The following is an 18,014-nucleotide window of genomic DNA, read 5'->3' as shown; positions in this document are numbered from 1 at the left end:
AATCATACAATTTTACATTACAAAAGATGCTCATTTAGCCTTAAAAATCATTACGCGAATTTGAAGCCAAATTTGTAACTCTTGTGTAAATTTGAGCATGCAACATATTCCTCCACATAGAGGTTCATCTAGAATACGTTTTGCAACTTTATAAATATTCCGAGAATAGTACAGGCTCTCATGCACCTCGTTAATTTTACAAGTCATAATATAATCGTGAGAAGAATTTGGAAACCATGCTTTATACACGTCATAGATATGGGGCTAGAACAGACTGGTGACATAACGTGAAGGCGATAGATGGCTCAATAAGCCGCACATGCTCTATATTGACATGGAAATTAGCATTTAGGCACATTTTTCACAATTTGGTAATAAACGGAAATAAGCAGCTTTTCTCTAAAATGATGTCTGTTCAAATAAATATTGTGGTTTTTTTTAAACAATAGCCACAAAACAATAGCCACAAAGAGAGGCACATAACTTGCAATATTTATAAAATACAATGTTGAAATTCAATCAATTAGGGTTCACCGATAATCCTAATTAATTCCACTAAGCATCCGTCTTGACCCCAATTAATACCTCTTAGATGTAAAATGACTCCAATCATATCACTTTACCAATGCAATACGGGGTAGTTTTGTTACAGATGAATCAAATGTTCAAACCATGGCTCTAACCTCTTGACACGCACGAAAAGGTGACCACAGAGAGGTTAAATTACCTCTATATCACACAAGTACCCTTAACATTTGACTTTTCATTTTATTTCTAAATATCTCTATTTGCAAGAAGATTCGATTAACTCTATTCCTCACCATGCTCAATAACTACCCTTTAACAATTACATTTTTCCTTCAAAATTTCTCTTTGAAATGCGAGAAATTAGTTATAGAGCTTTGCAATATTCAAGAGTCTTACCCACACTCCGTTGACGAAATGATGCGGACTGTGTTTCGTAAAACAGTCTGGATCGGTGTAGCTCAGATTCAATAAGGAGTGTCAGATTTCAACCGGTTAAAGCTATGTGCGTTGCAACTGGGCTGAATCATGAAACTTTTAAACTTAAATGTGCGTATCTCGGTCATTAACCAATCGTTCAATTTCAAGTGAATGGCACCACAGATGAAGACACAATGCGCGTCGGCAAATGTCAGTAAAGAATACAAAACACGTAGACGATCTTAAGGGCTGGGGTATGAACGTTTGGACAGTATTTATTTTGGGACATTAGAGCACATCAGACATATCGAATTGCATTCTGAATACGAAGAATGTCATTCTGATATCAAATAATTTTGATTTTTTAAATTCGCAATGTAATACACATTTTATGGCAAATCATTAAAATTGATATTTTTGATATTTAACAGTACTTGAAGTAAACTTTATAAATCTGATGATTTATACTTAAAGTGTATGTAGGTGGGATGAAAAGCCGACGATCAATTGAAAATTTTGACCTTTCGTATTGAAGATATGGATTTTTTTCCCCAAAACACCAAAAAAAAATAGGTCTTTTTTGTTATCAAATCCATATCTTCAATATGAAAGGTCAAACTTTTCAATTGACCGTCGGCTTTTCCTCCCAGCTACATACACTTTAAGAATATATCATTAGATTTATATAATTTACTTCGAGGACTGTTATATATCAAAAATTTGAAAAATATCAAATTTTTATAATTTGTCATAAAATTTGTATTATATTGTGATTTTCAAAAAATGAAAATTATTTGATATCAGAAAGACATGCTTCGTATTCAGAATGCAATTGATAGGTCTGAGGTGCTCTCATGTCCCACAAAAATACTGTCGAAACGCAATAAACGCTCATTTTAGATCCTTAATGCATGAATGATCTATGCACTTAGATCAATGCAGGAAAATACTATTGCTTTTAGTTTACCCTACCTACCTAGCTACTATTATAAAGGAATAGCTTAAAGTGTGTCTTCATATTCAAAGAATTGTTTGATAAATATTTAAGATATGGGAATATGCTATCTTTAGGATTTTTTTATTTCAAAGTCTGATACTTCAAAATAGAAAAGAAAAAATGTGCCCCGTTTCAAGTCAAGTGCGTAAGCAAGGCGATGAAATGTAGAAATGTGATATGCAATTTACACTTATAGATAGTAGCAATGCATGATGCCAAACGTATACACAGAAGACTGATATTACCTAAAGTTTGTTCTGCTTATAATAGGCGACAAAATAGACTCACAACATCGTGTATTGATATAAACATCTAGCAAACAGTAATTACCCCCCCCCCCCCCCATTTATTACGAGACAAAACTCAAAATCTATGCATCAAATTTAAAATTAAAACCTGAAATAGCAAACACAAACTCAGGTTAATTCTGCAAATTTTGATACCTCATTTGTCTTGATAGCTCAATATTTGTAGCCATGACGACTCCTTGAATGAAAAAGATGTATTTTCAAAAGTCAATGACGACCCGTGACTACCAGGCACTCTAGCAACAAAAGTAACATTCTCAATGGTTTTCGGTGCAACTTTTGAATAGGCATCTTTTTCATTCGAAGGTCACCACGACAACAAATTTTGGGCTATTAAGACAAATTTCCGGATATTTCAGAACAATACCGTGGGCCAGAAAATGCTAGAGATTAAAATGTGTATTCTGTAACTCTTTTTCATGTTCTACACATAATTTCTACAAAAAGCTGTTCATTTTATCATATTATACCCTTATTTTACTGACGACGCTTTACTAAGTGTGGGAGTTGTGCACCCTGTGGAATTATATACCATCTCCCCTATGCTGTTCTACAAAATTATCCTGCAACCATTTTCATATCTGACAGCATATCTTCAAAAATGTTTGATCAAAAATGAACTCTGGCTTTTTGCAAATGATAGCTAAAAGATGTGCTTTCATGTATGTAAACACTAACCGATTAATGAAAACAAGTTTTAAATAATTACCGAATTCGTTGGGCCCACTTTTTTCTGTAACACTCTGCAGATTGACTCTGAGTTAATGGGTCGCTTTTCGATTAGCCTATTAAAATAAATAACTATACGATGTTTCAAATGAAAGCCACAACTAGAGGCAAATGACTTACAAATCCATGAACACATTACTTGCAGGACTGGTGAAACTTAATCAATTCGTGTTCGCCGGTAATCCTAATGAACTCCACTAAGCATCCTTCTTGACCCTAATTAACACCTTTTTAACGTAAGATGACTCCAATCATATCACTTTACCAATCATATCACTTTACCAATCTGGGGTAATTTTGTCACATATGGTTCAGTTCATTGTTCAAACCATTATTCCTCGTAAAAGCGATCAGAAAGGTTGATTACCCTTATCATTTGCATTTACATTTTATTTCTGAGTGTCTCTATTCGCAAGAAGATTTAAATAACTCACTATGCTCAGTGTCTACATTTAATGCTCTGCATGCTAGTCCTTCGCTTTAACGGAAAAAGTTCCAAGTTTTGAAATATTTTTTTCAAAATATCAAGAGCTATCTTAAGAACTACTGAACCAATAATAGGCTTGTTTGTACTCATTTTGATGCATTTTTCATGCTGATTCAAAATATGGTCATGAAAATTGACATTTATGACATTTTTGAATTAAAAGGTTTTTTTAAACATGTCGTCTGCAGTCAACACCCGCGTGAGAGTGTTAACATTTACCACGTTTTCCTTCAAACTCTCTCTAAACGGTCTATACAAGAAATTAGATATGAAGCCTGGCTGTCTCGCAATATTCAAGAGTCTTACACACACTCAGTTGACAAAATGATTCGGACCGTGTTTTGTAAAAAAGAGTCTGGATCGCTGTAACTTAGATTCAATAAGGGGTGTCAGATTGCAACCAGTATAAGCTATATGCGTTGCAACTAGACTGAATTATAAAATGCTTTAACTCAAGTGCGCGTATCTCGGTCATTAACCAAGCGTTCAATTCTAACTGAATGTCACTGTAAGATGAAGACGCGATGTGTGTCGGCAAATATCAGTAAAGAAAACAAAACACGTAGACGATCTTAATGCATGAATGATCTATGCACTTAGATCAATTTAGGAAATACCATTGCTTATAGTTTACCCTATCTACCTACTAGCATAAAGGCACAGTTTCAAGTGTGTCGTCCTGTTTATGAATTGTTTGATAAATATTTAAGATAAGGGAGTCAGGCTATCTTTAGCATTTAAAGTGAATTTGTTTCAAAGTTTGGTACGTCAATATATAAATAATTGTCCCGTTTTTAGTGAAGTGTATAAGCAATACGATGAGGATAAACTACTTATCTGTAAAATTTAGAAATGTGATATGCAACACTTATATAAAGTAGCAATGCAGATGCCAAACCATACACAGAAGACTGATATTACTTACTAAGATTCCTTTGAGCGAGTCCGACTAAAGAATAGTTTATGTCCCACGTAGGGATTTAGAGCAACTCAAGAAAATATGTTTGCTGTATATTTTATCATACTGTTTGCATTACCCTTGTTTCACTGATGCATTTTTGGTAGCAATATATCGAGGATTAAGAACCAGAAAGACTCATAATGGCTTTCTGGTTCTCAACCCTCGATATACACGGGGTTTTTCCAACCCAGTAATAGCAAAATCTCAGGGTCCAAAATAAGTACCATCATAAATATACAACGTCATTATGATATGACCTGATCATTTGGAAATGTAAGTGGGTACAAAATTGGGAATCCTAGCAATATACAAAACACTTGCCCAAAAATCACAGAAAATCACTATTGTAATCTAAATATCAATAGTCTGGGGTCAATATCAATAAGTTTATCATTATTATTATTTAGAGGGCATGCCTGAGATGTATTATCCATCGGGACATTGCTGTTTGTTTTTAAGATTTACAATGTGAAGAAGCCCCGAAACGACATAGTAGTACTGGGGGTTCCACGGGACAGAGCCCATTGCTGTTTGTTTTTAAGATTTACAATGTGACGAAGCCCTAAAAAGACATAGTAGACTTACAAATAAATGGCGGGAACGGGGAGGAAAACTCCCTGCATATTGTGCGAAGCAGGTTACACTATACAGGAGATTCATATCGCCAGATCAGCAATCGTGTTTAAAACGAAAAAAAAAGTCAACTACTTCAACATGCATTCGATTGAGTTGCAAAGACTCGTTGCCGATAAGATGTTCTCCCTGTCCCTGTCCCTGTGATTGGTGATTGTATTTGATGTGTTTGTAGGAGTGTGTGGGGCTGTGGGGTGTTTAAATAGAAATTTAAAGGCACTTTTAAGACCGGGAATGTTTATATTTTTGATGATCTTATTCTTACCGCCGGTTTGTGGCGTTCCTCTGCTTGGCGTCGGTGTGGGTGTGGTGGGTGTCTGCGGAGTTTCTGCAGCAGCATGATTTGTGATGGACACTGGTGCGTGTCCGTTAGGTTGTGCCACATCATTGCCAACAAAATTCAACGTTGTCTCCTTTGGACACAGTTCTATGTCTTCCCCCTTTGGATCATATACTGGTACACCATATCGAGTTATAGATGTTTTTATGGAGCTTCCAAAGGAACGAATTTGTTCCATAGCTCAACTAAAATACTTGAAACGCCCAATATCGTGAAGGCTGAGTAGGAAGGGAAATATTGATGGTTGAGTTGGTCGTCGTCTCTTGTGACCTTCAAATCAGACGTGATGCATACACTGTAAAGAAAAGAAAACAGTTACAATATGTTAGTACCCTGGGGCTATTACAAACATGGTGATTAAAATATCAATGTGAAGAAGAAGAAACGAGACAGTAACGAGACAAAAAATCAATAAATGACTGTTTTTTAAAAACAGTCATATTCGGTCAATTTTCTGCTTTACAAATTTTACTTTCAGTTTTTACAGTGTTATCAAAACAGAGGCGTATCTTTTTATGGATGCTCCTTTTGTCTGTAGCTTTTACTGATAATTATACCTTCAATTATGTAATGAGAAAATTTGGTTACGTACAATGGACTAGGTACTTAAATAAATTTCGCTGACCAATGGTAACTCAATTGGCAAGCAAAAACGTATAATTAGTATCATTATTACAACTAATTGAATTAGGACACGCATGACTAGGAAACAACCTCAAATGACCAAAATGATGTTAAAACCATAACTTGGTTATCTTTTATTTTGAATTCAAGGTCAAAGGATAGGTTTTTCATATATTTATCAGTTAGATGGAAATTGTAAGTTACGTATAAACACAATGATATACCACAGAGATTTTTCCGGTCAGTACTTTGGAGTGTTCAGATTTGTCTTTGACGAAATGGATACATTACTATTATACATCAAAGATTTTGTTATTAAATATTATATATATCAAATTCTATCACTTAAATTTATGCTAAATCTAATCATTGTGTTAAAATGAAAAATGTATTGAAAGAAATCAAAAGATTATTTTTAAAAAGCTCTAAATATTTGTAGCATTTGTAATTTACCTTTATATGACCACTGATGACACTATAATTATGATACCTAATTGCTTGCTCGTTTGTTTTATACCTATTTGTTCTATGGACAATCAATGGTTCGGACTTCTTATATATATGCAAAATGGAAAAACCAAGCTGGTGAAGCCTAAAGCAGCAAGCTGGCCCTTTATAGTTAAAAGGTAGAAAAAATCTACCAAGATATAGAAAGAGGCAAGGAAAGCCACTCCCAACCCGTGACGCCCAAATAAAAAATTAAACCAATAAAATGCGCAGTGATTAATTTATACTGCACTACACACAGGCATAAACTCACAAGCCTCGACACACTTTACAGTAATTCACTGACCATGATTACTGTTAATGGTCTAGTTTATCCTATACGCTTTGGATACATGTAGTTCATGCGCCATTACTCTAGCGACCTAATAACAATTGTACACATAAAACCACCTTCCTAAAAACCGAGCATCTAACGTGTTAACTCCCTGAAACAATCGTCATTTGAAGGTCGATAGAGCAAATGGCGTATGAACTATCTAAATCTCATAGGATAAAGTAGACCATTAGCAATAAGCCTCACCGATTTTACGACCACGATAAAACACATTACAGTCTGCCAAACTATCTTCATGAAATATCAGAACTCAAAATTGTCTGTATAAAACGTCACATGGGATGATGTTTTTTGTAGGTAGACACATAGCCATTAATTGAAATACTATCATCTGTGGGCATGGCTGTCGTTTACTCCCAGGGAAAAATAGCTATTAAGACGGCGATTTTTCTGGTGGTTTAGGGAATTTACAAGGTGTATGCCTGATTAATTTCATAATAGGCTTTTTATTGAATTTCCAAATCCAAAGAATTAAATTACGACGTGTTCTTAGGATGGCTTATTGAATGACATTTGGCTGTCCAAAGTTAAAGAAAAAATGACGTATATACTGTATTAATTTGTGTGTTTTTGTTTTTTGCTAAGGGCAATTGGTATAATTAGTGTCGATTAAAACAAACGGTCGCATGTTTACCAAAGTTTGATTAAAGAAAATAAACTAATATACAATATAATACAGGGTGTCCCTGAAAGAACTGTATCGTCGGGAACTAACTTTTGGGGGGCATTTTAACGCATAAACCAAACAAACTAAATTCCGATGCAGCTATCACATACTTTTTGAATTTTAACAATTGCCCGCTCCGTTTTTGCAATAGAATAATTTTACGAAACTACCTAATTTTCAGCCCGTTCCATGGAGTCAAATTTCTATCAATGACAATAGACGCCTCATGCGCTGATGATGCGCAGTGATTAGCACTCCGAATACAGATCATCGATTGATATTATATAGAATCCGTGGAAAGGATTGAAAATATAGGAGTTTCGTAAATTTCTTATATTTCTTATATTTCAAGAATGATGTGGTCAATTGTCCAAATTCAAAACGTATGTGATAGCTGATTCATTCCTCAACCACACCAGTTATTTAGTTGTGTTTAATTGTGGTGTTAAAATACCCAAGTTTCCGACGATACAGTTATTTCAGGGACACCCTGTAGAATCAAATACAGGAGACAATAAAAACTAAAGCAATTAACAAGGGTTATTTGATCACAATCTCAAACCTTCTATCAGTTTTACCTGGACATAACCAGATAACATAGATTCATTGCGCACTTTTGCTGCCTATGTTTCACCCACTAACCCTTTTGCATTATTCATGTTATTAGGAATATGAAACCTGAGAATTTTTCCCCCTTTAAATCAGTACAATATAAACTAACTGCTGTTGTAGACATAGAATTCGGAAATTATGACCTTATAACTGTAATAAATGAAAGCTAATAGCTCACTTAATTGGCTTACGGGCTGTATTGTTGGAAAAAAGCAAACACAAAATCAATTTTCATTATCTAAATCAATATATTATTGAAAAATAACACTTTGATGTTATGCAAAAGTTCATTCTACAAATCATATACTTTGAAAACTTGCTTGATTTGTTGTTGTTAATGAGTTATGTACATTTTACAAAAGTGTTGTTGTTTCAGCCCTCTTTACAACATAACGCAAAAACCACATGGACTTCAAAGGTATATATGTGATATTTGAATTCTTCTACACACTCGCCACTCACTACCATTCGCAAGATGCTGTGAACTACCAAAATCGCAACAGTTTAAAATAGTTGCTAACCTTAAAGGAGGGCCGCAAATAAGGGATTAAGGAAATCGTCCAACATTAACTCTACTGACGTTTTTTCTGTACAGTGGGGCTGTAATAAAAGTGAGCCGAGTCTAGTTGATGAAATGGTGCGCTTTATCATGTATCTGCAATTTATCAACTTGATCGATGTAATTAACTGCATGTTATGGGCATTCCTTTTAACAAGGTTGCATTGATGTACACATAATAATTATTATATCATTGTTCAATCATCTACTATATCATTATTACTGAGGATAATTACATACAAAGTAGTCGCGGTATATTGATTGGCATTATAGTGACGTAGACCTTACAATAATTAGAAGTCAATGTCAGTGGCATGACTGGCATTATGTGCAATAATATAATGCAATAATGACACACAATGATACAGGTAGGTTTATGCTTGACAAAAAAATCATCCCAATTTTGGGCCTTATAGCAGGCGCGGGCACATAACTCCGGTACCCTGGGGCGCCACTATTTAGGAGCCAAAGGGGATTTCCCCTCGGAGTATGGATAGGAACATATTTCTTAGGTTTTAAGATTAAAGAGGAAGCCCCACCAGAGCAGTTCTTCTGGGGTGTGGAGCGCGCGTTTACACCATGTATCAAAATGAGTGGCACCCATTGGTTTTGGTATTTATAGAAAAAAAAACCCAAATGCAACATAGATCCTCTTGGAATGGCCGAAATTTATAGTTCATAACATTTTTACCACATTAATTTAACAAACATTGGTGGGTCTTAAGTTGCATTTAGATGATGCAGTCTTGTCCATAATCACTAAAAACTGATGTGTGCCAATCATTTTAATACAGATTGTATATCACATTGAAAATCGACGTTCTTTCGTAGTAGAGCAATTCCCGAGCAGAGTTTATATTCTAATTAATGTTGTTAAAATTCGTACTTGCATTCAGTTTGATAACTCCTTTACATATAATGATTTTTTACCGATAAAATAATAATTTTCATAATAATAATAATCATAAAGCGGAACCGTAAAACACCAACATTAGCTATTATCTCACAGGTATTTTTCTCTTTAACCGTGATTTTAATAATTAAAATGTTAAAAAATGTATGACCAGACCAATTCTATAAAAGAAATCAATGATCTGAAGTCAAGCCATCTTAATTAAATGTAACATCATGCGTAAGAGGTCAAAATATTTTGTATGATGAATTGATAGTGCATAGACATAGTGAATATAATGGCCAACACAGAACACGTATGCCATTGATTACCTTTGTGATTATTGTGTATAGATGGAATGAGTGAAATTGCTCAGAAATATTAATGGAAATCTCCCGACCTTGGCAATAAGAACAATTAATATTCCATGGACACTGCATCATCTTCACCCCCCCCCCCCCAAAAAAATCATAAAATAATACGCTTTCAGTGAATAATAAAATAAATACATCTATTATGGAAACTTGTTAAGGGGATACTACACCCCTCGATAAATTTGAGTCTATTTTTGCATTTTTCTGAAATTCCAGTGTAGCAATTGGATTCCTTGCCCCAATAATATACATAACTTTTGTTACCAGTGCGTTATTATTTTTTGAGAAAAATGCAAAAATAGTCACAAATTTACCACAGGGGTGTAGTACCCCCTTAAGCGCAAGCAATGGTCAAAAATTCTCTCTAAGCGCCAAAGACTGAACTAGCAACCATAAAAAATAACATGAAAGAAAAGACTGCACCTTTCACATTTTAAATGAAGCTACCTTATACACTGTTATACACAAAGGCCTATGAGGCCGGCAATTATTCTTTAAACGCAATTTTCTGGAAATACCAACATGGATATGAGACAGTGTTGACATGAATCTCTGCTTTACGTCTGTTTCGTAAGTTCTGACAGCTGTATTTTTAAAGACGATATGACTTAAATTCTGAATAAAATGAATTTTTAAAAGATAATTTCGTAAAGGAAGAGCTTGTTTCCAAACCATGTTAAGGCCACAACCACATGTTTCCCATTTACTTGTGTGATATAATCACAAATACTTTGACATGACAAGTTTGACATTAGCAACAATGAGTTGTACCCTCAACAAGCCATTATTTACCACAACAATAATGCTTGACAATATGCAGATTATAATTGTTCTCATTTGGGAACCAAAGGTCTCACCCAGTATTGTTACTGTGCGTCCATCCACTGTTTGCTTTATAATGGTGCATCCAACTGAAATTACTATACCTATATCGCACAGGTAAATCAGAAACATGTGTTTGTGGACATAACATGGTTTGGAATCAAGCTCTTCATATATAGAATGTTTACCAACCAGGGCCTATATGCACTTAACACACATAAACATAAGACCAGAACATGCGAATGCTAGAAATCGTTTGCTTCCCTGTCCTCTGATTTTTAAAATTTTGAAAAGTGTCAAATTGATACAACAAAAATGTTACAATACAATGCTGTTCAAACCGGCTTACAAGTATTTAAAAAAATTTATCGCACCCAAAAGCGACATGCTGCTTCAGTTTTATACTTGGTGAGTCGATAAAGGCTATATTTATTCTCTTACCGTAGTCTCTTACATTCTCTCCAAATTGCAATATATGACCATACAACGCTGATGTTGAAGTGCATATCAGGTTCGCTAAGTGATAATTGACTCGACTACCTTTTAAATATAACCAGAAAATTAATGTGAACGAAATTTAAAGAAGAGGACAAAAATAATTGCCTCGTGTTTTGTTACCTACGATACAGTTTTTCAGCTCACCACTCGTATTGAAGCCAGTCTTCGCATAATCCACATATTCCACAGGTATTTATAACACTTTTATCTGGAGCATCATATAAAATCCATTGATTGCAAATGTGAGCTTCCAATACTCCAATTAAGTTTCCGTAAAATTGATTAGATACATTCTGGATATTTTATTTTGTATATCTCAAACGGTTGTTGCAGAATTGCTTGATAATAACAACGCATAGGTCTGTATCTTATTAAACACGTGTCTATGATGCCTCGTGGGAGAGTATGCGTGTTATTGGGTAAAATTTAACTGGCAGACGACGATTTTACGCGCCTTTTTTTCCCGTGTTGTGTAACGACTGCTTGCCCATCCACAACCGTATGTATATATATATGAGAGAATTAAGTGGTATGTGAAGTAGAAAATAATGCGATAAAATTAATTACCCTGAATAAAACACAGGCAAAGTAACGGGCCGTGTCTGTACATTACGTGCTCGTAAATATAGCTTTGTATTACCATATTATACATTTATGCAGGCTTATATTCAACAAGTATAAAACTAAACCCGATAAAATACGCACAATGTTCTTGATAATGTAATGATATCCTCTACTGTCTCGATGATAGTAATTGTATCTCCTCAAATTTATATTTTGCAATTTTGACTCCAAAAAGTCTTCCCCATCCCCTTGCAGAAAATCCTTTTCAGTGACTTTACAATTTATGTTGACCAAATATGGAATATGTTTGACTTTGTACATTCAATTCAATTTTATTTGTTTTCTTCTCACATACAAAGTTTTATATACAGAGACAAGCAAATACATTTTAAGGTACATGAGACGTGGATGCCATCAAGAACGCAGCAGGGCGTGTAGCCGATGCCACCCAAGGTTACAATAAAAGGCATAGATGTCAAAGAATAATATTTAAATTAAACATTTAAAGAACTAAAGTAAAATAAGAAATTGTACCACATGAATATATTTAACAAGATTTCTTTTGATTTGAATATTGTTTTATAATGTGTCAAAAATAATGAAACCAAAAAATAAGTTTTATTGTGTATGTGATATTCTTTATTGGCCAACTCCATAATAATTTCAAACCCATACCTTCAATATTCAAAAGCAAGGTTATAAAAAAACTTTTCCCCTTTCTACACATTAGCAAATTTCAGTTTTTTGAAAAATGAATATTCCGCTGCAACGGGTCACTTAGATTCCCTGACTCTTTGCCTTTTGGAAAATACTTTTGTATGCCGTGCATGAATAATTCAGATGTTACGGTACGTTTAGTTAATGCATCTCTAAGACCTGACAGCCCCTTCCTTAAATATTCTGAATCACCCACTGTTACATGCGGTCATTTGTTTGGCGCCTTCAAAACAGGACACTAGAAGTTCACTAAAAACTGTTTAATCACTAATTAGCATCATTGGTGATATGCAGTAATGTTATACTGTTATATAGTGGTATAACTTTTTCGGTCGTTTTTCTGTTGTAACCGACGTCGGTTTTCCGTTGTGATGCATGGAAATTCGACGAGGAACTATTTGTTTGTGTGGCATCTGAAAAGAGTGCTTTAAAATAATTGAAATTGACCAAGTTATATAGCCAAAATAGTACATTGGGTTTTGATGCTTCGAACTGGTATATTTTCTCTCATTATATTACCAAAATTCATCCCCACGGCATCGGTTTTTAGTAAATATTCGCCCTACCTAATTGTAACTTTCAGCTTCGAGGGCGCACAGCCAATTTAAGGTATTTACGCTTCATTGCGTTAAAAAAGAAAAGTCAGGTTGAGTTTTTGATCATTTGGCATCTAAATCATCTAGTTTTACCTGATATTGGTAGCGTTTAACTGTGAGAGTTCTGAACATGAGAAAATTCCACCGGAAATTAGCCATTTTCCCATTGAAAACCGTGTAATAGATAATTAGTGGTATTGAACCTTATACTCAAATGATCTGCTTTGTTTGTATTTTTGTTTACTTTATCGACGTCTTTTGTAGCGGAAGAGGCTACGGACAAAATTAGCCGCTGCGGAACACCTGGGCGGAAGACGCAGACGCGTACATCATTGTGCCATGATATGTCAGTATGCAGCTTATGTAGCATGAACTAACCGGTGTATTTTCAACAGAATCGTGTTACTGGAAATTCGACAGATCGACAGATCGACTGCTCAGTGCCAGAAGTGGGTAAGTGTAATAGTTGCCCTGTGAACATTTGGCAATTTACACACAGTATATTGTACTCATCTACACATTGTAGCAATTGCACTTAGACGAGATAGACGGTTAGCGATTCATTTGTTGTAGAGCACCATGTCTTCCCTAAAACAACGGCGAGAGCTATATCTTAGTTATTATTGATTAGTTCAGTTTCAGTTTTTCTATCAATCATGAATATAGCAATAAAATTTTATATCGATCGCTCAGCAACTAAGTGTCAATTATGTATGAGAAGGAGTGTGTTTCAATGGCTAATGAACAAAGACGTAGATGGCAATGGAAAGATTACTCTTTGATCAACTTTGCTTCAGCTTTGGCACAAACACATAATATAATTATTGGAATCAGTCTCTATTTTCTGCAAGAACTAAAACAACACGGTGTTGACAGAAGCATGATAATTTTAGATATATTTGTGCTAAACTGTAGTATTATTCCGTGCTGTTTTTCAGAATAATTATATTCCATCTTATTCCAAATCAAAATATTAACATAAAGTGTAACTGACAGCTAACGAATTAAGCGCGAATTCCAATATTGCTGAGAAGGATATGTGTATTTTTCTTTCACTGATTTACATTTAATAGTATTCTTTTGCAAACCGTAGACTGTTTTTAATCTGGAGATATAGATAGATAAATTAATACAAATGGTATATTTGAAACATTTAATGTATACTCAACATACTATACCATTGTGTATTATTTTTGGTTTAAAAAATCAAATACCAAAACCCGTAATATCAAGATGAAAGTTAGTTTTAAACCAGATTGAAGATATACGATAGCTCTAGATGCAACGGAGACCCGAGTTGTACTTAGACATGATGTATTATTCTCTAACCTAGTTAAGGCATTGTTAGATCACTCAGTTAACTACGAGAACAATGGAAAAGACTACTAAACCACGCCACATTCGAAATGTCACTATACTCCTAAATGACTAAATTTTCAACGGCAAAGTTAAGTGATCAGTCAACTAGCATAGCTCTAAAGTTAACCTCAAGTTGAGAAGTACGAGTTTTTGTACCCAACACATTCAGAGTTCATTTGATGAGTGTACAAATATATTGGGCTTAGAGAACTATGTTTTTGTAGATGAGGTTGTTGAAGATCCTCTTGTCTGAGACGAATAAAAAGGGTCAGGTGGCTAGACGGATTAAGAAAAAGAATACAACAGGACTCTTGGTCTTATCATAATTGTGTAAGGATAAACCCACAGGAAATTTATACTACACAAATCACTACTATTCATCCACGATCCCCTCAAATGGGCCTAAATCAACTATAGTTGAAGACATATCCACAAGGGAGGCTACCTAAACTCTTGACAGTTCGTGAGAGTTCGTCAAAATAACGAACAGAACATGCGACTTAAAACATACAAATTCGGCGTATTCATCGTCAATAATGCATTAGATACAAAGATGTTATCAATTAGCAAAAATGTATTAGAAGCACTTTCTGCAAAATCTTTATTGCGAGGGAGGGGAAAAGGTCTACCCATTGAGTCAAGATTGCAAAGACAATTTTCAATTGAAAGACGAATTTAACACTCACCAAGATATTTGCTGCAGCATAGCAATATTTTCGAGTTCAAAGCCAGTATCTTTGTATGTGACTACGATATAAAATCATATGTATTTGGGTTTGATAATCAGGTCTCCGTCAAAAAAGCGAACGTTATAACCAGATAACTTTTATACACGGTACTTAGTGAACAATGCCTTAGAGAATGCGATTATTTTTGCTGTCAGTAAATCTTTATCTGGCACCTGTTGATGACATCAAATCTAGTCAAAGGAAGGCGCTAGAGTGTATGTATCATAGCTTATCATTGAAGTGAAATCCCGATAAGTGCTAGCTTGAAGGTACAGGTGTGTGTATGTATCTACGGGAATTCCTTTTATGTGATACCATCATGTATACCTCTGTGGAATTTAAGCTATCACGACTCTGTTACTCAACAAAGTACTGACAATAGGTTTGCGGCTCTCTTCGGCTCTTTTCACAATGTCAATTCATTTCATCTTACAGATGCAATATCAAATGTTTCTTGGACTAAACAAAATGGTGACCATTGATGTAATCGTATCATTTAGGTGAAAATCTCCCTTGTATGAAAACACTCAATTGCCATTAAACCATGACAACGCAGACATATTGAATTCTCACCTAGGTAAAATAAACACGTTTAAAATTACCAGTGTTTGGCTAAGTACATGAAGTAATGACGATTTGCGAGAAACAACAACTTGATATGTTAATATTATTAGTACTTGAATTTCGTTTACGCTGATTAAGTTGTCTCTGATGCATTAATAGGAGTTAATGCGCAATACCTTTCATACGAAAAATCTTATTCGTTCAGGGATATTGTTCTAAAATCGTGGAACAAAAAAATACTTAAGCCGGAACGACGTGGTTATCCTTTCCAAATGTGTTAGAAGGTCTTGGCTAATTATATGTACAAGGAGATATTGATGCAGCATCATGAGAAGCTATGAGAGGCCAGTATGTAGCATGAACTATCCGGTGTATTTTCAACACAATCACGTCTTATTGGAAGTTCGACCGATATCTACTTTCAGTCGTTAGACGGCGAGCGACTGATTTGTGACCATTGAAGAAGAGCTCTTTAATGTCGACTCTTTCCCATGCAGAAACAATAGGAGCTGTACCTTACATTCAGTCGTCCGATTGTGAGCGATTGATTTTTGACCAATGAAGAAGAGCTTTATATGTCTTCCCACAGGAACAATAAGAGCTGTGCCCTAGTAACTATTGATCAGTTGCAGTTCAGTTTTAGTTTATTCTCTCTTATTATTGCATTTTTGTCGAGACTCGTTTGGCTAGAGACCTAAATGCAATAACTACATGGCAAGTGTGATTATCTTCACGAATGTATTTGTACGAGCTGCATTATCCATCATATACTTTTGAGTGCATCAGTTATGATAAAACAGGTAATTAGTAATTACTGCATTTGATTCATGGAAGTAAGATACTCTTACTTCAATGATTGATTATTTTAGTTTGAATACATAGTATTACGTTTTGTTACATGGAGAGATTTGATCATGTCTCACCTTCATGTTCAACCAAATCGACGGTAATAATTCTTGTAGTGAGGGATCAACATTTAACCACAAATTGCATCAGGCAAAACGCTCTTCCTGGGAACCAAATACCACACAAGATCATTTTTATGTAACTCTTTGACCCATTTGTGTTATAAACTGCCTCTAGCTATAATGGAATACTTGTGATTTGGTCAACTCATTGCCAGCTACGAACCTCAGGAGGGAATTGAATTTTTGATCAATTCTCTCCAGGTAGTGAAACGTAATGGGGAAAAAATATCTTTAAAATAAAACGCTCTGATCACTGACCTGATTTAAAGGTAAAGCAAAGCTTTAATAACATTTCATGAAAATCAAAGTTATACTCTGCTACATCAATATTGAGACCATTTCAACAAATGTCGTAATGTGCAGAAATAAATTATGTTTCCAATGCTTTATACAAATTTGGCATACGATAGCCAGTTTTGGAATATTGGCCATTCATTATGTAGGGTAGATACTTTTTTTTATTTGTTTATATTTTCTGAAACAAACTGTTTTTAGCAGAAGTCTGCATTTCTATATTCGTCGTTTGTGTGTTAAATTCAAATATTATTCCGCTGTGTTTTTCAGAATAATTATATATTCTATTTTATTCCAAATCAAAATATTAAAATAAACTATAACTGACAGATAACGAATTAAGCGTGAATCTCAATATTGCTGAGAAGCATGTGTTTATTTTTCTTTCACCGATGTATGTTTAATATGTATTCTCCAGGTACCTAACTAACGGTGGTATGTTTTTATTCGGTAGTTATAGATAGATAAACAAACACGAATGATACTTGAAATATTTAATGTATGCTATATCGTCGCATACTTCCTATACTTATGCTCTATTGTGTATGATGTTGTTGTTCAAATAAAAATCAGCCATAAAACCCAAGCAATTAACAAGAAGGTTACTTTTAAACCACATTAAAAATCTAGGGCACTTAGATATCAGGTAAAACCAAGATGTACTTTCACATGATGTATTATTCTCCAACCTAGTTAAGGCATTGTTAGATCGCTCTGTGAACTACGTCAACAATGGAAAAAAGACTACCATACCACATCACAATTGAAATGCCACCACGATCCAAAAAAACACTCATTTTCAGTGACAAAGTTAAGTAACCTCAATTCATCTAGCATAGTTGAGGAACACGAGTTTTGGTACCCAACACATTCAGAGTTCATTTGATGAGTGTACAATATGTTGGTGTTACAGAACTGTGTTTTTGTAGATGAGG

The 18,014-nt window shown here is 34.6% G+C and overlaps 1 protein-coding gene across 1 annotated transcript in view; it reads right to left on the bottom strand.

The window, feature by feature from the left end:
* Positions 1-18,014, bottom strand: part of LOC140135407 (vesicular inhibitory amino acid transporter-like) — a 101,957-nt gene that overhangs the window by 20,602 nt on the left and 63,341 nt on the right. The window contains exon 3 of the mRNA XM_072156898.1: positions 5,326-5,695. Coding sequence (XP_072012999.1) covers positions 5,326-5,578 — 253 coding nt within the window. The 5' untranslated portion in view covers positions 5,579-5,695. The remainder of the gene's footprint in view (positions 1-5,325; positions 5,696-18,014) is intronic.

This window comes from Amphiura filiformis, chromosome 16 (assembly GCF_039555335.1).
Source record: "Amphiura filiformis chromosome 16, Afil_fr2py, whole genome shotgun sequence".
Classification (NCBI taxonomy): Eukaryota; Metazoa; Echinodermata; class Ophiuroidea; order Amphilepidida; family Amphiuridae; genus Amphiura; species Amphiura filiformis.
This window is presented reverse-complemented; position numbering and strand designations above follow the sequence as displayed.